This window comes from Nyctibius grandis, chromosome 5 (genome assembly GCF_013368605.1).
Source record: "Nyctibius grandis isolate bNycGra1 chromosome 5, bNycGra1.pri, whole genome shotgun sequence".
In the NCBI taxonomy this organism is placed as follows: domain Eukaryota; kingdom Metazoa; phylum Chordata; class Aves; order Nyctibiiformes; family Nyctibiidae; genus Nyctibius; species Nyctibius grandis.
In genome coordinates this window covers 87835344-87857773 of record NC_090662.1, presented here as the reverse complement: position 1 = coordinate 87857773, position 22430 = coordinate 87835344, and the positions used below count along the sequence as shown (strand labels likewise).

The 22430-nt window shown below is 37.3% G+C and overlaps 1 protein-coding gene across 1 annotated transcript in view; it reads left to right on the top strand.

Moving 5' to 3' along the window:
* PIK3C2G (phosphatidylinositol-4-phosphate 3-kinase catalytic subunit type 2 gamma) overlaps positions 1-22430 on the top strand; it is a 208728-nt gene that overhangs the window by 80666 nt on the left and 105632 nt on the right. The window contains exons 15-17 of the mRNA XM_068401615.1: positions 1248-1436; positions 12645-12738; positions 13881-13975. Of these exons, the coding sequence (XP_068257716.1) occupies positions 1248-1436; positions 12645-12738; positions 13881-13975 (378 nt within the window). The remainder of the gene's footprint in view (positions 1-1247; positions 1437-12644; positions 12739-13880; positions 13976-22430) is intronic.

Sequence of the window (22430 nt, the reverse complement as noted above, 5' to 3'; positions counted from 1 at the left end):
GCAGGAATGTAAACACTTGATTTTGAGCTCTGCTGACACATCTGGATAATGAAATGCTTGACTGGAAACAAGCTATTTACTCACTGCTTTTTACAAGGTTTTTCACACCTTGCTCTGAAATACCTAGGTCTGTTTAAAGTCACAGTTACGTTACGTTATCAAGTAGATGGATCACCAATCTGGTCAAATGTGACCAGGAAAACCAATGTTCCTCTTGTTTTCAGTAATGATTTGTGTGAACTGAAGATCAGTTTGCACTCTCAAATCTTGCTTTTGAAGGCTCTGATATCAAATTAAGGAGATTGTCTGAGCTGGTCTCTCCATGTGGAATTTCTTTTTCTGTTTTCTGATGGTATCAAAACCTAGGATTTAATATGCATGAGGCAAAGAGATCAGAATTATTGACAAATCAGAGAATATATAGCAAAAATTGTTCTGAGGCATTTCTCACTGTGGTGAAATATGGTGTGATGACTGACCGTTTTATCCATATGTCATGTAGATATCGAATATCTCTATGACAAATTTTGTATTGCATCCTTTTTTGTGAGTACAGTGAAGCACGGCATGCTAGGCCTTGTGAACAGATGTAGAAGTTGCTGGGAGCTTTCTGTCCCTTTTCCAAACTCATACCGGTGCTAGGGATAATCACACTGTGTGTGTGTGTGTATGTGCGCTCACGTGCTCATGTTCTTATGTATGTGCATGGATGTGCCTAAGCTCCATTTTAAATGCAAATACACTAAAAATAGACACACCTGCATTGAACAGTCAAAGCAAGGGCAGGAATGAAAGCTATGGCTAGCAGTGTTGCGTGTCTAGTTGTTACAGTAGTTAGTTAGAGATGATGTGCAGCAGATGGATGTAACAATAATTTATCTGATAACTGCACCTTCTTTGTCTCTGTCAGAAAAACCCAGTAAAAACAACCAGCCAACCAACCAACACCAACAACAAAGACAGTGGAGAAGAAAAATGAGAGTGCTTGGGAAGTGAAATAACCATATACGTGTGTCTTTTGACACGTCATTTTTATATGGCCCAAGGCTGACAGATCCCGAGTATAAGTATCGCTTTTCTTATAAAAGCTGGTCTGCAGAAAATGATATCCTACCCAAAGGAAAACACATATTTAGCTGAAAAGCAGTGTACTGTGTGACTCGGCCCCTCTGTACAATAAAGTTTGTTGCTACATAAAGCTCCAGGTGGTTTTAATTTCAAACTGAATTTCTAATCTTCTCTTCCAGACTCTCAGAGCAACAGAGAAGAATCTTATGGTTTTATCGTTACTACTGCAATAATCAAAATTGCTCCCTTCCTCTGGTACTGGGCAGTGCACCCAGTTGGGATCGAACAACTGTATCAGAAATGTATGGCGTGTTGAAGAGATGGAGGTTTTCTAACCCTCTGGAGGCACTTGGGCTTCTGACTTTCAGGTAAGGGAAAATTAACCAAGTCGGAAAATAACAATAAACAGAATGACCATGGGCTGATTAATTCAGCACTTCAGTTTGCTCAGCACTGTATCATGCTTTGGTTCACTGACTGTGCTTTCAGTTCAGTCCCTGTGTCAAAGTGAAGATACAGTTGCAACTCTTGTGATGACCTCAAGTTGAATGTGCCAGCCCTGCCTTCATGGCTAAGAAGGTTTTCTATTTCTCAGGATAATGAAAGGAGTATGTCATTCTCTAGAACAGATTCAGTCAGTCTCTGGTAACAGTTGATCATAACTTCACTCTCCATAGCTTCAGACTACTGTACAGACATGAAGTGACTAGTGGGAGATAAGGAGGACTGAAATATGCTGAAATATGCTTCCAGATTATGATACCATGTAAATATGTACAATCCCACCTGTGGCACATCTTTCTGAAGTAGATAGGGTGAAACTTTGAAGTCAGTTCCCCACGCTAAATAAATTCTGTTGTGATGCCTTATGTTCCACCCCCACTTCTTACACTGGGAGCTAGTTGTTTGTTGGAAGGCTTTCTTGATGTTGGAGATAGTCTTACCTATGATGTAATAGCAGATGTCAGGGGACAGAGTCTGTGTCAGCAGTTGTTTCCTCCAAAAGCTTGGGAGGTATTTTGCGTTAAGCGATCTACCTGTGAAAATGTTAAATGTGCAGATGAAATGGTTGAGCAAATTTGATTTATCAAGCCCTTGCTTGTCTGGGTAAGCACGAGCTGCACCAGCTTTGCAATCTCAGTTGCATGTTGTACCTTTAGAAAAAAATACCTCACCTAAAGCTTTACTTGAGAAAAGACTGTATACACTCACCTCCACATTATTAAAAATAGTTATTTAATAATATAAAACTGACTAGCGACTGTAATGTCCCTCTGGATGAGATTTCCTAAGAATACCCGTCTCAGGTTTATATCGGAACTATTAGCAGTTTCACATGTTTGCATACATGTCTTTTTTACTTTTAGTGGGAATGATGGAAGCAAAGATCCTCAAAGGTCAGGTTCTGGAGTGTATTATCGTTGCCTAATTTATCATTATTAAATTATTAGAATCAATTTCTAATTTATAAAAGAACCATGTAACAAGGGGTATATGGGCAGTGTGTTGTCTTCCACGCCCCAGAGTAGCAAGACTTTTTGAGGTGGTTTGTCAGACCATGCCAGGGTTTCAGATCAGACCTTTTGTCAAATTTTGTTTGTGTGTATGGGTGGCATTTATGCAAATGAAGAGCTTGGTGGTTCTTTGAAGATGCAGCTCTGAATCAGGGTGTGGTGCAGAACATCAGTCCTGTCAGGTGCTTCACAGGATATTTAATATGACTCAGCCTGTCACAGAGCTTCTCAATGTGTAGTGGATATAGTGTACACTCTGTTCATTCTGGCTACCACAAAGATTGCTGGCATAAAAAGACAGGAAGATGTCATCACTTTGTCTCTCCTGGTGCCACTGTTGGGAGTGGCTGGCACCTGCAGTAATGCCAAAGAACAACTATTTCTGATCAGGATCTTAGCTGGTTTGTCCCTTTAGTTTCTTTCTCACAAAGGATAATATCAATCTGGTTTTTTTGCTTCATGCTAACACTACAGAAAGAAGTTCTGGATCACAGTACAAATCCTCTTTAAAAAAAATTTCTATCATCCTTCACATATCCATAATATTTTGCAGGTGCATGAACAACTGGGAAGCTAATCTTCAGAAACAGGAGGATTAAATTTCTTTAAAGATGTGTAGTTTCAGAGATGTCTAGGTCACATGATTTAACTGCTGAGAGACACATATATGTAAATTGAGAGAGTGGGTTGAAGGAGAGGAGTACTTTCCATATACATGGATTTCTGAGGTTTCTTCTCTTGGTTCTCTTTTTCTCAGATTTCAATCATTTTGAAAAGTAAAGTAGCACTTGACAGGGTCCAACTTTCCTTCACCATTACCTTCACTGACTTTGGATTGTAGGCTCCGTAACAGCTTCTTTTGAAGGTTCATTCAACTCTATCCTGTATTCTGTTTCATGCTGACAATTCATCAACTCAGTTCCTCACTTCTATTATCCACAAAACAGCTCTCTGATTTCTTGTTATTACTGAGACGTAGCTGAAAGATCCATGTTCATATAAAACATGAGCAGAATATAAAAGAAATGTTCTTTATATATTCATGTCTATTTTAAGGACTTGTGTTACCATCGCTATTAAATCATAGGTAAGTAAAATAAATTCGAGCTGATCTTTGTCTAGATAGCTGATCTGATTGTTAACATAACGCAAGAAGGCAGTAGCTAGCTGCACTAAATCAGACCAAAAATCAGTCTAGTGCGTCCTGCCTCCAATGGTGACCAACAACAGATACCTAGGGAAGGCAATGAAAATGGGCCAAACATAATGACACTGTGCCACTCTCCCAGCTTCCAATAATCTGCAGGTCAGAGGCTTCCTGAGACAGAATTTTTTTCGTTTACGAGCCCTCTTGCATTTTTCTTAGATGATTTTTTCCAAATAAGAATTGATTCCACAGAAATGTTCAGCTTTCAGAACATCCTGTAGCAAGGAGATCCGCAGTTCAGCTCTATGCTGTATCATTTCGACATTTGCCACGTTGTTAGCAATAACATAAAAGAGACCAAGAGTTTCCAATCAGTCTGAATTTTGAATGCTTCCTTTGCTGGAACTTCAGTTTGCAGAGTCTTAAACAGAACCTGAATTCCTCCTGCAGGAATGTGCTTACTCTTCATACAGTTTAGAGAGGGTACTCAAAATCAGTAGTCACTTTTGCAAGCCTTGGGCTAGGGGCTCTAAATTATCCTTCTTCTCAGAGCAAAAAAGCAGCATCTGTCCTGATGATTAAGCTCAAGCTTACATTTACAAGGGTAAAGAAATAAAAATCATTGAAGGCGCTACCTCATTGCCTGGGTTAGAAGACAGCATCACAGAGCTTAGGGAGAGGTATCATGGCCCATCAGATCAAGCCCTGTTATCACATATCCGAGTTAGAACGCTCTTTGCAGCTTCCTAAAACTTTAAATTGTTTTGTTCACTACACAGTTAAACATACAATTTAGTAGATGTTCCTTGTTCTTTGAGCGTGTCTCTCCTGCTTATGCTCTTCCACTTTGCAGGTGCATCTCAAGGCAGCCAAATGATAACATACTCATTTATGCAGTGGAAAGGAAGAACTTTCATAAATTGGAAACACAATCATGGTACATTTCACAGATAAATTCAGTAGCAACCTTGCATCCAGTACTCACAGCAAGTGCATTGGTTCTTAAAGCCCCAGAAGCCAACACTTAAAAAAACAATTTAAAAAACAATGCATGTTTCTTTACTTAATAATGATGGGATGCAGAGGGTGGCAGGGCGAAGTGTAGAATAAGATTTTACACTCTTAGTTTTACCTCTAATTTCAGGGAAGGGTGATTATAAGCCATTGCCTGAAAAATGAAATTTTCCCTAAGGCAGAAGATACAGAGCTGGTCCCTCCTACTCAGCACTGCTTATTGGTGCCCTGTGCATTTTACCATTAACTTCACTTACTGAGTTTGGTAAAAAGCCAAGCTTTAGGGGAGTTAAAGCTTTCTACAACTGTATCTACTTTGCATGGCACACTAGCCAAGGAAATGACACCAGTACACTTGTTTATTCAGAGAATTTTCTGGATGACAGAATCAAAAGGCAGCGATAGAAATGCCATCATTTATGATGTGTTGCTAACATGCCAATGTTTTGTGTATGTATAGAGCAACCACACTTAGAAATTTTTATTGGGTTATTTTGCTATTCAAATTATTGAAAATGAAAGCCAAAATATATTTATTAACCCAAATATCAGAGTGTGTGATCCAACCTTGTTTTTTGGGCACATCTAGCCCTGTGAGGGCACTTGCAGTGAAATATCATGGCTAGGAATCAGGAAACTGAGCTAGAATAAGAGAACAGCAACCAAAGTAGGTACGTCATTTTCCAGTATCGTGCATGGCTGCAACTGGAGGTGAAGAAATAATCTTCCTGGTAGGCATAACAATTTTTCCTGGCAACTTCCTGCTAAATTCTAGCTCTGTCAGGGAAAGTGCACAGAAAAGGACATTCCTTTAAAAACATGTACCAATGTAGAGGATTTTGTGATCAGACATTAAGGTGTCACGGGGTTTTTATACTACCTTACTTAATCCCCTGTTTGGAGCAGGCAGAGCAAGGGAAGATACCTCTTACCTCTCTCCTTGACCAGAGAAGATGCCCTTCTCGGTATAGCATCCCTCAGCCTTTGACTCTCACAATGTTATTGTTGACTTTCACATTATGTAGCAGATTATCTATTAAGATTCAGAGGTTAGGATATATACCAATATATGTAAAACTCACTTTCTAACCAATAGTTATGATAAAATATGATAGCTTGAAGCCAGATTTTGTTCTTACACCCTTGAAAGCCAAATTTATTTAGAATTGTAGAATCAAATTGTCTTTGTTTTAATAAAAGCAGAATTTAAACTGTTCCCTGAGAGTCCAAAGCAGAATGCCCAGCAGAGTATTTATCAAACAGATACAGGTAGGGCGTATCTGACCTGTTTGCATCTTACTTGGTTTAAAAGGCTGTAGATGTATATCAATGTGGAGAGCAAACACAGTCTTATGCAAAGAAATACGATAAGAACAAAGCTACAGTCTACAGTTAATTTGATACTTTGATGTACAGAACACACTACTGATAAAGCTTTAAAACTGCTTTGTAGTAACGTACATGAAATTTAGTGATAACTTATGTGGAGATGTATGCATTGTTAAGAATAGACAGCTTTTCATTTTAATCATCATAATGTGATTAATTCCTTTTTTTTTCACTGCCTGTAATGATTTTTAGCTTTCTTGGCAATAAATATGAAGGTACTACAACAGACAGCTATAGTAAAGCAACTAGCAATGGATAACTATGTAGGATATGGCATGCTTTCTGTACATGAATGTGCAATCTAATCAGGACGCTAAATCTGTAAATAATCATTTTCCATGTTTTGTTCTTTTGTATTAATGTAATAGAGAACTAAGTTTGCCTCTGGGATAGGAAGAATCTTCTAGATCATACAGGTTTCAAATGGAAAACTGTCTTTTGTTAAGTTCTTCCTATCTTGTTCTCTCCTAGGATATGGGTCACCATATGGTCTCCGTAATGTCTTAAACTTATTACTATTTGGTTTAGTCATTTCTTGTAGAAAATCTATGTAACTGTTACTTAAAGTATATTTTCTGTGGGTAAATTCTACGGATCCATCTGCCAGTCAATCAGCCAAAGCAATAGCTAGTGTATCTGGCCATGAGCTTTGCAGTGTGGGGGGGATAGAGGGGGTTCGCATGTCTTATCACAATGAAGAGTGAATATATTACTCTTTTTTAACTGAAAATTTTGAAAATCCAGTGTCCTTTTTACTGACAGTATTTATCTTTCTCTACTTTCTTTTAGTCCTTGCCATTTTCTAATTTTCATACACTCACACAGTTTTCTTTAGAAGCCCTCAGAGGAATGAAAAAAATGAGAAAGCAAATAGCCCTACTAATGTTATCTGTGTGCTAAAACTAAAGGAATTCCTTCATTATTATTCTTTAAGTTTCTTCTCTCTTCCTGTGTAATTACTTTTAAAATACTAAAACTGCCACCTAAAACTTATCTGTCTATTCTTTTAAACAGTTCTTGAATACTTTCTCTCCTGGCCCAGTTGCACCTGTCAGTGACAGGACATCCTTTACTACTTAGAGGGTTTTTTTGTTTTGAATTGTTATCTTCATTCCAATATATTTCCTAGCTCAGCCTTCCTTGTTTCTACCAGACTTAATAACATGCATTTCTTGGGACCAGAGTCTTTCTTTTTTGAAAATGCAACAGAACTTAAAATGTGAAGGGAATTGCAGAAATATGTGGCATGTTATAAGCCTCTGACTTCAAAGATGGCTCATGAAAGGCCACTCAGTTCTCTACAGAGATCTTCACATGCTAGCAAATGTAGTGAACTGTACAGTTCCGTTTATCTCACAAATATCTTCCAGCATAGGGTTGAGACAGTGCAATAAAATTAGGATAATAAAACTGTTAAAAATGAAATGCACATCTGTTTCTCATTTACAATCAAGTCACCACTGGCAAATGCTAAAATCTCAAGAGAATTTCACAAATCCACAGGATGCCTCAGCTGGGCTTAGTTTTCTGTTTGAATTTGGTTTAGCTGAAAGGTACAGCTAGACAAATAGCTCCCTACTGGCTATCTATGCGAAAAGAATCAAAGACTGTAAGTTGTTCTTCCTTCTAAAGCAAATTGCAATCTACGCTTATACAGCTCAAAATTCAACTTTTACAAATACCATCTTAAAGTCTCAAGGGAGACCTAACAATCTACAGCTACTTAGACACAAGTTATAAAACAGCTGGCTGTCAATCATTGGCATCATGCAGGGAGGGAAGAACAAAATAGCAAAGTGGGTGTTGAGGTTAAATAACGTAGAATCATAGAATGGTTTGGGTTGGAAGGGACCTTAAAGATCATCTAGTTCCAACCCCCCTGCCACAGGCAGGGACACCTTTCCACTAGACCAGGTTGCTCAAAGCCCCATCCAACCTGGCCTTAAACACTGCCAGGGAGGGGGCAGCCACAACTTCTCTGGGCAACCTGTTCAGTGTCTCACCACCCTCACAGTAAAGAATTTCTTCCTAATATGTAATCTAAATCTCCCCTCTTTCAGTTTAAAACCATTCCCCCTCGTCCTGTCACTACTTGCCCTTGTAAAAAGCCCCTCTCCCACTTTCCTGTAGGCCCCCTTCAGGTACTGGAAGGCTGCTGTGAAGTCTCCCGGGAGCCTTCTCTTCTCCAGGCTGAAGAGCCCCAACTCTCTCAGCCTGTCTTCATAGGAGAGGTGCTTCAGCCCTCTGATCATCTTCGTGGCCCTCCTATGGACTCGCTCCAACAGGAAATGAGTCAAAGGAAATGAGTTTTACAACTTAAGGAGAATCCAGTTGCAAAACAAGCTGTGAAAGGGAAAATTGAAGTCCTGCGTAGTGTGACCTATTGCTAAGGACTAGACTCAACAACTATAATTTATGTATTGTTTATTTTTCAGTAGTGTCTCTGAGTATGTAAACCTGGAAAATCTCTGTCATAATCTCTGTTGTGGAGTACTAATTACCCGAAGAGAGGACAAATAAAATCAGCCAAAAGAAGAAAGCTACAATATGTTACAATGCAGTTAGGCAAATGAATGAGGAACACCATAGCTCTATTCACTTAATTATTTATTGACCAATAAGTTGTTTGTCGAGAAAAGAAATACAACTCAAAGTAATTGGAAACCTGGGTGAAAATTAGCGTTTTGAAACTACGCAAAGAAAGAGTCATACAAGCGTTGTTAAAGGTTTTTGTTTTAAGTTGCTTTTGTTCTAGCTAAATTCTCAGAGATTTTGGTGACAACCATAAAAAACAGCTAGGGAAGAGAACTGCCTGAATCTCCTGCCTCTCTGAAGCCATTATCAGAGGACACATGTCAGGAATCTGATAATCTATGGTTCAAATCCTTTACAAAACTGACCTGATATAGATGACCTGTGGTACAGATGAGCTCCTCTTTCTTAGGAAAGTAACCTTAAAGACTAGAATATTTAATTTGTTGTGATACAGTCGTCTCACTTCTCTACTTCCAGAGTTTTCAGTATGTGTAAATAATTACATATTCATTGTAGCATGCCCTGGAAATCAGCTATCACTAATATCCAAACTTTGAAGCTGTTTTTCTTAGGCCTGAAGTGATTTCTCTTGCATTGAGTCGCAGAGCCAAAAAATCAATTAATTATGTCCTCTAATCAAAACTAATTTATGGATTACTGAAATCAGATTTAATGCAACACTCAAAAGTTTGGAAGAGTATTCACTGGAAAAACCCCTCTAGCCCTAATTAATTACCAGACTACAAGACGGCATAGTTTCCAGGCAAGTGAAGGGTAAGATTTTTTTACTCAGATCTGCTTCTAGACCTTACCCTGTTATTGGCTTTTAGCAAATAAGCTGATGTATATAAGCATGAGTAGCATAAGCACAATGTAATACGAGTTGTGTTCATAAGTATTTGCTGTAGTTCTCGTGTTTCTGAGGATGTTAAATGTTTGCTCAAACACAAATGTAAGGGGCAAAAGAAATACAATTAAATATTTTTCTGTTGTATCTGCGGCCCTGAAAGACCCTGAAATTCAAGAGAGCAATGGATAATACATCTGGGGCTTAGTAAATTGTCAGGTAGTTAAGAGAATGTGTTAACTGCCTGTTCTTTCAAAAAGATTCAGCTCAGCCTCAAGCTGACCTCGAGATTTACAAGCTGAAGGAAATCAGTTTAGTAACACAGACCAACAAATTACCAAAATCTCATTCAAGAAGGGTGACAAGAGCCATGTTTCCTGAAACAAACTAACCTGTAGATTTTTCACCACAGTGCCTATGCACTTGAGCTCATCATTATTCTAATCACATCTTCCATAGATACTTTTGCTAACTTACATATAGTCCCAGTTTTGACTGACTTAATTAAATTAATTCTAAGCAAATTAAATGTTAGCTACGGCATTTTCTGGAAAGGTAGGGATTAAAATAATTTTATAATTCTTTGTTTAGCTGGCAAAGAATATGAGAGTTTCTCTCATCATAACATTGCATATATTCAAATGCTGGCTGCTAGTAAGGACAAGCAGTAACTAAGTAATAACATTTTTCTACTTGAGTTGGTGCCTATATAGAGCGTATTTCACTGTTCAGTAACCTGTTGAACGAGGCGAGGAGGGAAAAGGGAAGACTAATTTCCATATTATCTGCACATGCTTGGCACACAAGCCTTTGGAGCAATTGCATAATTAGAAGATAGGATGATATGAAAGGGATTCATTTTTTTAATACGCAGTCCTCTTTCAAATATGTTTTGTTCTAAATAGCCATGTGAATATTAAAGTAACAACTTAATATTCCTAATAGGTTGCCTAGAATAAATAAATAAATAAATAATCCTTGCAAAATCAGCTAATTTGGGGCTATCATGATAATTTATTTATAATGTATTCCCTCTCTCCTCATCAAGGCCCTCTCAGCATTATACAGTTATGAACTGTATTGAAAACATCATTAAATATGTACCATAACAGACAAACAAAATAATAAAATCAGACCTGAGACACATTGTCAAAAGAGGTTTTGAAAATGCTACAGGTGGCAGCTGATTGCAGCACAGAAGCCAGGCCTTTCAAGTAGGTCCAACTGTTAGACTTTATTTTTCAAAATATTCAATTTTTATTTGATAGCTTGTAGTTAATTCAATGATCAAAATATACATACTGTTTTGCTTCAGCTTGTTTTGTTGAACTTAAAAGCTCAAGTTTAGAGCTGCAGGTGCCATTAAACTTCTGAGCACTTTTCTCTTTCTTTCTTGAGAGCAATGATCAGGCATTGCTGCAAATGTGGTGCTGTCTCCTGTGTTTCATTTGTTTATTTTTCTAGTGGGTATATTGTTGGGAAAAGATGCTGGATGGGAAGCTGGGAAAAGATCAGTCTGTTTTTGTGTTGAGCTCATAAAGCAGTAATACTGGTGGCCCCGTGGGACCTTCTGCCATACATTATGGTTCTGATTTCAAAGGACTTTCTCCAGGATGAAATGACAGGATAATCTGTGTCCTTTACTTATCATTTTTATGTATGCCTAGACTGCCCAATCAGAGATTTTCAAAAGAGCCTAATAGCCATATCAGTTCAGAGGGGAGGGATTCATTGCATTTTGTGGAGCAGGTACTTGCCCTCAGAGAACTGGATCAAAGCCCAGCAGCTCTTTTGAACAATATCTAATTGACTGTGGTGCTGTTTGAAGACATTTTTGCCCCTTTGGCAGAGATGACCGCTCTCACAGCTCTGGTGACTCAAAGAGCTGTATGAACATTTCCATTTTGCTTCAGGAGAAGACAGAAAAGAATCTTGGGATGGCAATGGACAACCTGCAAGATAGTTAAGGGTGACACCATGCAGCAGACATACACAGAAGAGCACATCTGTTCCTTTCCTTGTGAAAGTGGGACAGTAGCAGAAGAGCCAACTGAACCAAGCTAGGCAACTTCTGTGTGCAATAAATTTTCTGTGTATCACAATTAATGTCACAAATGCAAGACATGAACAGGGGGAGCTTATTTTTCTATTTTATTTTTTCAAAAGAAGTCCTTAAAAGATTATTTTCAGCTTTCAAATATTAAAAGAAACACTGTATATTTTTTTTTTCTCTGAAAAGAGAAAAAATGTTAAGAGTCAGTTTTGATCAGTCAGGTTACAGCAAAATTTCATTCTTTTTCTTTTTTAAAGAAAAATGTTTTGACTGGCTATATTATCCAGCCTTCTTTCCCTGTTTTATCATTGCTGCTACACTGTGTTTTCCTCTTTTATAATTTTTACGGTTAGAGCTCCATCACAAAATCTATATTAGTCTACAGTCACTCTGATTTCAACCAGAATTTGTTGAGAATACAGCTTATGCTGACTACTCAAACATTTTCCCATCAGAAATGGATGTTTCACTGACTTGGAGCCTTTTTGGGGGAAGGTGTTGACTTTTTTACTAAATTTTCCTTTAGAAAAACTAAAAAGAAAATGTTTTCCATTTCAAAATTACTTCTGTTTAAAAAAAAAAAACTTTGTTGTGTTATGATACTAAACCAGAAGAGCTGACATTGGAATAAATTTTCTGAAATGAACCCCTTTTGTGTGGGAAATGTCAAGATTTTGTGTTGCTCAGAACAAAAAAAGTCTTCAAGTGACTATTGAAAGTTCCCATGGTACAGAAATTTCCTATTTGAGGTAAGTAGGAGCAGCAAGAGACGTTCCATAATTTGCTTCATATTTCAGTGCATATAAAGGAAATTATAACATATGACAGCTCAAATTAAAAAAGGTATTTGAGGACCAGGTTTGGGTTTTTTTCCCTGCATGGCACTGTAACAGTCAATCCAATTAAGTTATCTGCTATGTGTTTCTTGACTCTTGTTGCAGTAAAGCCAATGAATTGATTTTTTTCCTATTCCATTTTGAGAGAAAACCTGTTTTTCTAACATTTTATATCAGTGAGAGCTCAGGAGAGCTGCGGTGGCTCAGTAGCTCTTAATGGTATCTATTTGTTTTGCTCTAGTTTTCCAGATCAAGATATTCGCAGAACAGCAGTCCAACAAATAGAAAATCTGTCAAATGATGAATTGTTAGAATACCTCCCACAGCTGGTTCAGGTAAGGAAGAAATTGAGAGCCAAGGAAGTCTTCTGTCCAGATCAATAACTTCATTAGATACTTTTGATTCTTTCAGTTTGATTGATACATTGTAAGAGGAATAAATAAGAAAGGCTGGTCAGCTGGTGCAATGATCGAATTAACAACAGGGCTGAGCTATAGACTGTTTTCCACTCAAGACAATGTCATTGTTTGGCATGCTGATTGAACCTTTCTGTATACTACAAGAGGATATTTTCAAGTAAAAAAGAAAAATAAAATATGCATCTGAACTAAGAGAAATTCTGCTATGACCACCAAACCAGGGGCTGGTGGTGACAGGGCTTCATTGCAGTCAAGGAAGCAAAATGGTGTTGCAACGAATCACAGTTTTCTTAATACCACATAAATAGGGAAAATATCGTCAGCACAGAGTAACCAGGGCAATCTGAGTGTAGAATTGTCTTTTTATAGATGTGTATTGCATTTCACTGGAAATTAATGTTTTACAAGTTACAGGCCCACTCCTTCCAAAGCAATTGCTTTGTGGTTGAGTAGGTCCTGTGTTGCAGTTAAGGAGGAACCAGCCACTTTGAAAGCTTTATCCCCTTACTTTGTAACACTGCATTTGGATTGCTTACAATTCCACGTTTCAGAGATCCTCGGAATTTTTTGTGTGTTTTTAAATATATATTTATAGAAACGCATGCACATATATACACACGTATCCATGTGTATATGTATACATGTATGAATATATTTATGTAATCCACTGCTGTGAAGCAGTGGAACCTGCACAGCTTTACAGCATTTACACAGTAAGACACTTATGTGACCTTTCACCTTCCACAGCTTCTGTTTCACAAATAAGTTTATTTTCTAAGCCAGGTAATCAGATAAAAATTTAAATATAGCATTGATAGTTTTAAGCAGGGGAAGAAAAGCTGTATATTCACATATCCAGAATCAGGATATCTACCTGTCTTATAGATGGTGGCAAACACTTGTGTCCTGAAGTTTCTTTTCTCATTGCATTGCTGAGACATTCTCGATATGTTGGATTGCTTTGTTCAAACTAAGCACTGTGTTCTTTCTGATTAATTTGTTATAAACACAGCAAAACCAGCATACAAATGATTCTTATTATTAATTTATCTGTTAAGGTGCTCAAGTTTGAGTGGAGTCTTGAAAGCCCTCTAGTGAAACTCCTGCTGAATCGTTCTCTTCAAAGCATCCAAGTAGCCCATCAGCTTTACTGGTAAGATCATTTGCCATTACTACTATAGTCATTTTCTGTTACAGTGAATTTTATCCGTGATTCTATTTGTGACAAACTCTCTTTTTGTTTAAAATCAAGAGAAAACTTTTTATGCTCCTTCTTTGTTCTCCTTTCAGTACTTGGGTATGGGTAAATTATGTAAAACACCTACGTATCTCTGCCTTCATCCTGCGCCTGGTGGGAGGGAGAGGGGCAAGTTCTGTTCACTTAAGTGAGATACCATTTGTATTTTTCTGCATTTTATGGTTTGAGCCAAAAATAGTCTTTCTCAAAATTTGCAAGCTCCAAGCAACATTGGCTTACTTATAAAGGATCCTGCTTTTGTGATTTCTCTGACCTCTCCTGAAGTTGTCAGACTTCTCATGTGTGTCAAAGTGTACCTCTTACCTCTTTGCATATCAGTCTGACTTAGGATGGTAGAGCTTCCAATAGTTCCTTTTTGTGATTATGGAGATGTACCAGTCCTGACAGTAACTGCCATTTACCATCTACCTCTACAATATAAGGACCTCTGTAATTGTATTATTGCATGCGGTGGTTATTCTGTTTGCTGTGCTGTTACTTCAAGGCTCTCTGAATAAGAATGTGGCTTTCTGCCATCTGAAGAACTGCCCTGTGATCTGAAAATCAAACTGTTGTGGGTTGTTTGGTTTTTTTTTTTCATGTTTAGTAATGATGGATGAACTGAGCTTTCATTTACAGTTCAACTGGTTCACACCCCTTAAAGCAAAAGCTTTCCTCCCTGCAAAGGGAAGACAACAACTTGAAATGTAATCATTTGGTTGATGCAGTGTGAGGTCGGAAAGAGCATAGATCATACTTTCATACTTGCATGATCTCTGGAAGTGTTAGTGAGGATAAAACAGAATTATGAATGTGTTTGTTTCACTGAAATGAGTAGGATAACAATAACATGCCTAATGAACGTATCTGTCAAAGAGGAACCACATTTAGCAAGGCATTTTTATGACAGTGCCTGAAATGTGCCTGAGGCGATTTCTACTATCTTGTATTAAACTTAAGTCATACTGGATGTAAAATGTGCAGTCTAGAGCTCTTAAATGTGCCCAGAGAGTTGGTAGTTTTCCTGTGCAATTAGAAATTATTTCTAGAGTTCAATGGACAGTGGGAACATCATCGGTTTGCCTGTGTTTTCTTTAACTCTCTTCTCAGAAGAAAAATGACTAAGTAGCTGCAGTCTTCTCCCTCTTTACTTTGCAGTGTACACCTGTGTAGATCCCCATTTTTTCTCAAATTTTGCTCAAGCTGTCTAATGTTATAATCTTGGGTAATACATAGCAGATATTCCATCCTGAATAATAGATACCCTTATCTGGCACAGTGCAATTTAATGCGACCAAATAAATTTATTTTATATATAGCTTAATATATAGCATAACTGTACATATCCACATCAAATAAAATATTTCTCAGTGTTCACTGTATTCTCTGCCTTTCAGCTGATAGTAGCCCTGTTCATGTCATCCAACCGTGGATTGTTTTTCAAGCACATCTTCTCCCTGTGTGCATTAGCAACTGGAGATATCAGCGACTGTTTGTTGAATATTTGTATTATCATCTTCTGCTTTGGTTGCAGAGGGAACAGTTTACTAGGTTACTAAACTTGTTTCTGATTTACACATATCCTGGAGTTGCACATGATTGTGGACACTTCCCATAAATAATATTTCTAATTGCATAAAGAGTGATTTGCTATTTATCCCTAAATAAATAGTATCTTCTACCTGAAATGTGAAATTTAGTTTCCTAGAGGGAGAGCTTTTGATGAAACCTCAAAATGAACATGCGCTTGTATGTATGTGTAAATATGTGTATGTATATAAAACATATATACACACATACAGTTCTAGAGATATTCAAAGATATTTACCTTTGTTTTTTTTCTTTTTTATAATACAAAAATGTATTTTCTCTAATCATTATTCTTCATTATTGCCTTTCAGTATTGTCTTACTGAGTCACAAGATAGAAACGGATGTAATTTTGTCAGCATTAGGATCTTGGTAACATAACTGAAGAGCACATTGCCAGCTAACACTTAGCATCCACTAACTTTCCTTTTAAACTTGGTAGTCTTAAGAGTTTGCTGTCAGGGCCTCCTTAGACAAAAAAGCAGATAGTGTCAGGAGAGAGAAATGCTGTGATAGTGGATCAGGTGTGTTATATTTGAGTTCTTTTTCATGAAACAACCTGTAAATAAACTGCAACAGATGACTTATTTCTGAGAAAAAATTCACCTAATGGTGACGTCTTAGAATATGGCAAAACCTGGGAGAGTGGGGAAATAGTGAGCGAATACAGCAGACAGAAATAACAGCAGCCACCTCTGTGGTAGTCATGCTTGGAGGTATAATGGTAGAACTATGTACACTTAATATAAACTGAGTGGTCATTAGTTTTAGGTGGGGAGGCTGTTTCACATGGTATATTTGCTGGCTGACTGCTCTCAATTTCAAAACTTTGTAAGTTCTAGACAGTCTGACTGAACTTGTGTGTATAATATATACGTTTAGCTGCACAAAGCAATTGTGCGAGAATCTTGCACACTTTCAATTTAGTGGAAGGAGCTGGGGTACCTCTTTTGTTTAGGCTTTTTGTTCAAATGTTTCAATCTGAACTGACAACTTAAACATGGAACACATCTCTTAAAATTTTGCTTCTTGTATTCATCACACTATACACTTTTTTTTTTCCTTTGGTTACTCTACCATGTTCTTCAGTAGTAAATTGGTTTCTACCTAACATTTCAAGTTATGTAATTATTCATATTCATGTTCCAGTATTTTAAAAGGCAGTTTCCCAAGTCATAAATGCCATTTACAAAATTTAACAGTAATTTCATAGTTTTTATTAATAAAGCCTTAATTAATTATTAAAGGATTTCCTTTACTTTACAAATTGAATTTCAGTCCTTATAAAAGTAATGGAAAACAGAGGTTTTCTTCCAGTTGTCTCTAAAGAGATTTTAAAAAGAAGCTCAATGATTTAATAATGCGGGGAACACGTGTGCATGTACACTTACATAACTTCTTTTAAGAAATGTGATTAGGTAACATTTTATTCTTAAATGTTGTATTCTGTTTCATTACACAATTAGCAATCAAGAAGCAAGACTGGTAAAAACAAATTTAGTAACAAGATTATTTTTAATTGTAATGAATGACATTACCGTTTCACTATTAAATAATACAACATTGTGCACAGTGTACCTGCCCCAAATAAAACTTGGAAGAGACTCTAATGCAATTGAGAAAACTGGTGATGTGATTTCAGAACCACAAGGGAAAAGTCAACTGATTTTAACTTCCATGTTTTACAACACTATTGTAAATCTAGAAACTAGTTACCAGAACTAGTGGTGACTGACAACACTAACTTATTTTAATGACAAATATAATTTATAATAATATCTCAGTTATTTAAAATGGACTCGATTTCCCTGCACATCAGAGATAAGCAGTTACCCAACAATAATGTACCAGCTCATCACCTTTTTAATATTAATGTTGGATAGTAAATGGTTAACTCCTTTCCATCAAGCAGTGATAATTTGAAGATTTTATTTAAAAATTATGGGACAGTAATTGGCAAAGGTGGACAAAACAGAATATTTGTTCTTGGGACACATCTTTAGCTGTTGTAAATCAGGATAGCTTCAGTCTGTTCTTTGCTTGTATCTGCTGCAGATTTGTCCCATTAATCCTGCTATTTAGACTGAAAAGGTAATTGATCTTACGCCCTGTGTTTGTTTGTTCTTTTTTATCATGTGTGACTTTTCCCCTCTTTAAATTCTTGAGGAATTTGGGCCATCTGTATCCATCAGTGTTTCAACTTCTCATTGGTACTTTTGAATGCACTCCCCTTCCCAAGGAGACTAAAAATTGTACATGCATACAGTGCCAGCACAGGACCCATGTACCACTCAAATCCCATTTTAGTCTTATTTCAAGAATTCCTGATGTCCATGAGGCATGGGGAACATTTACCCTGCCCCACTTCTAGAAATCACTAGAAATCTTCCAGAAATTCACTCTGATTCTAGTCTTTTCCCATCAGAGTTCCTGGGAGAGGAGAAAGCTGGAGCAAGTTTTGCCATTCCCTGGAGCTGTGGTGAGAAGAGAAGTTATTAAACTGCTTCTAGCAAAGCAGAAAAGTTGTTTGAGGGGAAAGAAACCTGCTGAGCCCCTTTGGGCCCTTCTGCTTGCTGAAAGTCTCTGTTTATCTCCTTGCTACTGTGTTTCACACATGGGGTTTTATGTCAGATTTTGTGCCGGAGTTTTAATCCACCCCTCTGTCTCTGGCAACCTGCCAGTCGCTTTCCCACTTGCTTGAGTGTTTTTGGCTTTCAGCTACTTTCATGGGTGGCAGCTGCAGCGTACAATCGAAACAGCTGGCTGGGGCAGCAGGTGGCCAGGAGTATGTCTCACAGCTGGTTGCCTTCCCCAGGAGGATTGAATAACGGGGAGAAGTGTAGTGTCCTCTAAGAGCTGTGGCAGCTGCTTGAAGGTGGTGCTAAGAAACAGGTTTCATTGTTGTGGAAGAATATGAGTGTTTGTAAATTTTGGCGGAGCATGAGAATCTGGTATGCTTCGCTCAAGAAAAGAAAAAGTTAAGTGAAATCCTTGCTGAAGGCAAAATGTCCTTTTGTAGCTTGTCTTCTAAGTTCTCTCAGAATTTTAAGTCACTAAAACTTTGCAGAACTTTTCTAGTTCATAACATTTCTTTAAATTTTGACTGACAACCAAGAGAAAAGGGAGCAGTATTCTATCTTTTCCAGTCCCCATCTTGTAAATAAGTAAGAATATGAGATTAAAAAGGAACTCTTGGTGAAATCTAGCACACTGGAAACAATGTGAATTAAACTATTGATTTCAAGGCTAGAACATAATATTTTATTTTTATTTCTGAGAATCAAAAATAATATAACCAATGTATAAAAGTTTAAAAAGGCCACAATTAAATTCTCTACTATGGGGAGTTTTGTCCCTCAATACTGTGTTTTCCAAAATCGTTACCACTTAGTTTCATTCGGCACTCCAGCACTAGAACAATAGATTATTGCTTCACATTTTCTGAAAGGAAATACATTTTTTGCTGTTAAAACTGGTTTACATTAACCATAATTTACTTGAAGACTTCAAAAGAAGGAATAAATCAAGCAGATACACATCTGTCCAACACTCTTAATTATCTGAACATTAAACAGACGGCCATCCTCCAGCTTTCTCTTCCCACATTATGGTGTCTTTCTCCCACAGTCAGAAGTGGTCAAGTCTGCTAATTATTAATGAACTTCCTAAATAGCTGTGTAGAGCAGGCTGAAAAGCCCAACCCATTAAAATGACATTAATGTAAATACAAAAGACATCTATTTTAATTTGTGTTAATTTGGTCCTTCTTACTGATCAGAATCAGAAGATCACTTAATCATATATGTAACTTTAAACATGTGAATAGCCAGTCTCAGTATATGTTTGATCAGGTTTTATTTGCTTCTCTGCATTAGGATTTGAGTTAAAGTCTTGAGTTGTTCAATATTACAACCTTCTGAGGTAACGTGTCATTCAACCAAGTGATGATTATAAATTTCATTTGAATTCAGAGTACTTGATGTGATCAGCGTTGTGTTTTGGACAGCAGAGAACCTCATCCATAGAGTGGATTCACTTCTAGGGATTTTAGTTTTGAACTGGTAATTCTTAATTATGAAATGCCAATAATTTGGTGACCTTTTTTTCTCTAGTTATTTATGTGTATAGTAAATAACACCATTAGACCATGATTTTTGTGAGATAATGATTCAACTGTCTAATGTGCTAAATGTTTCATTATTAGCCATGTGGGACTTGGACTATTGCCTTGGAAAACAGACAGATAATTATTTTGTTTCCTAATGTACAGACTTATAATTTTCTCAGACTCCAGTTTTAGAAAAAGATGGTGTCAAATGAAACAAAGAGATTTTGTTGTGAAGAAGCACCAAGTTGTTTTTGTTGTTTTTGACCTCCAGTATTTACAGACTGCGTGGGCAAATAGTACATTTAAATAAACAAAACCATGCCTTGCATTTAAGTGAACACATTTTAGTTTTTAAGAAAAAAAATGCTACTTTAGGCTCACTTTTTTCTGGCTCTAAAGAGAGGAGTGAGCTGGCTGTGACCACAGCTGGAATTGATAAAAGGAGGTAGTATATTGCAACTCTGGGTTGTCTAGCTGCCCTGGGTCTGTCAATACTGCTCAATAAAAGAGGACTGGGGAGCTGGACCAAGTGCTAGGCCTCTGGTCTGCCATGATTTTTAACTGCTGCCTTCCTCTTTGGCCCTGTTCTGAACTGCTTTCTCTAAGACAGCGCTGGAGCACAGTTTGCGAATAGTTCACTCCAGGAACCACCCCTAAAAGACAAGATGGACAAAAGTGCCCCAGATTTGACACGCTCTGTCCTACAACACTGCTCTACCCATACCTGCAGGTTCGTGTGTACCATCTGAGTCAGATAACACTGACCTTCAGTCTCTTTTAATCTCTCTACCGTTTGTGGGCTATAACATAACCATCACAGTATTTCTGAAGCTGTGAGCTCAAACACACACACACACACACAGAATCTTATGACCACAGCGTGTAGCACATGGAGCACCAGGGAGTCCCAAAGCCCAGTGGTGGGTAGTGAAGATGCAGTCTATGTGCTGTAGAGGGACCTCGCCTTACTACATCTGTGCCGTTTGGCTCCAGGTCCAGGAAGTGCTCCATGTGTCTCAATCTTATAAGTGTATCCTACAACGCAGACTAACGTTGACTGAGATAATCCAAAGGCTGGATGGCCTGGATTGCATGCTGGAAATGATAGTTTAAAGCAAATCTACAGGCAGATTGGCAGGTGTTCTACACTTTAGTAGAAATATTTATGAAGTTGCTGTCTGTAGTGTTCCATGTACAAAGGAGAGAAGTCTGAATCCGTACTTCTTTGCAGTTTCTGAGACTCTTTCCATTGTTTTTAGTGGCCTTTTAATCAGGCAGTTATTCTCTGGGACTAGAGTGTGACATGTTTTGCGAAAACTAAGTTCATTTATTTAAAGGGTTTTGCACATAACATCTATTTGCCAAAGGTGTTGCATATGCTATGATTTCTCTTTATAAATTGAAATATTCTGACTAAAGTAATAAACATTTTTAACTTCTAAATTTCCAACTAAAAGGAAATAGAAAATAAATTCCAAAGAATTAAAAACCAAGTTGCAAACAGAACTGGGAAAGGTTAACAAAGAACCTAAACCTAAAGAGGGAAGTGGTTGAGTCACCATCCCTGGAGGTATTTAAAAGACACATAGATGTGGTGCTTAGGGACATGATTTAGTGGTGGACTTTTCAGTGCTAGGTTAATGGTTAAACTTGATGATCTTGAAGGTCCTTTCAGACCTAAATGATTCTATGACATTTTAACATTTTAAATATAAAGAGGGAGTTAGTTTTCCCACTCTGTTAAAAATTACCAATTTTTAAAAAAATAAATCCACTTAAAAATTAATAAAACAATCAAAGCTATGCCTTTTTGTAATTCAGTGAATATGATATAATCTGGTGAATCCTTGACAAAGGACATAAATAACATAGATGTGCATGTGTCTGGTTTTAATTATTTTAATGGTTCTTAGTAGAATGAATGTATTCTTGAATGTTTAGAAATCTAGGAATGCTATGTGTTTTTCCAAACTGGGTGCAAGCATGAAAAGGAAGAGGTAAGGCATCCTTGTGATCATATATCAAGGTGAGAAAGAAGTGAAAAATGATCATTCACGTCATTGATTGTATTTGTGCAGGCAAGTATTCAGCTGCAGTTAAATAAGTTACAGAACATAAAGATAACTCTGTGTGTGTGTGTGTGTCCTTTGGAACAGAGGAAATTCCATGCCAAAAATCATATTTGCAGAGGATTAACATTGTCAAATGAAACAATCAAAAGTCTGCAAATGCCAAAGTTATCAATGCGTGTTACTGTAATGAAAAAATACGACACTATAGAATCATTGAATCATGTATGTGTACAAGTGAACCTACTTAGAGTTGCTAAAAAAATGAAACATTTCTGAAAATGAAAAAAAAGCAACTGGCCTTAATTCTTTTAGCTGCTTCATGATTTATAAGGTAGTGTTAAGGAAAATGTCTTTCAGTACATTTGCTTTTCAAAACACTGCTTGTCTGATTTATTTTTGATTTGACTCCTTTTACATTTAAAAATGTTGAAGCTGACAAATCTAGTTTTTCAGTTGTGCTGGAAAACTCCCTGCTAGCTTCAAGTCGTATCTGTCATAACCCCTCCAATAATGTAACCGAATATGAAAGATGAGTGTTTTCTTTTGGATATCCTCTGTGGGAAGGATTGAACGCACCATTTTGGTGGCGTGTTATTGTGTCT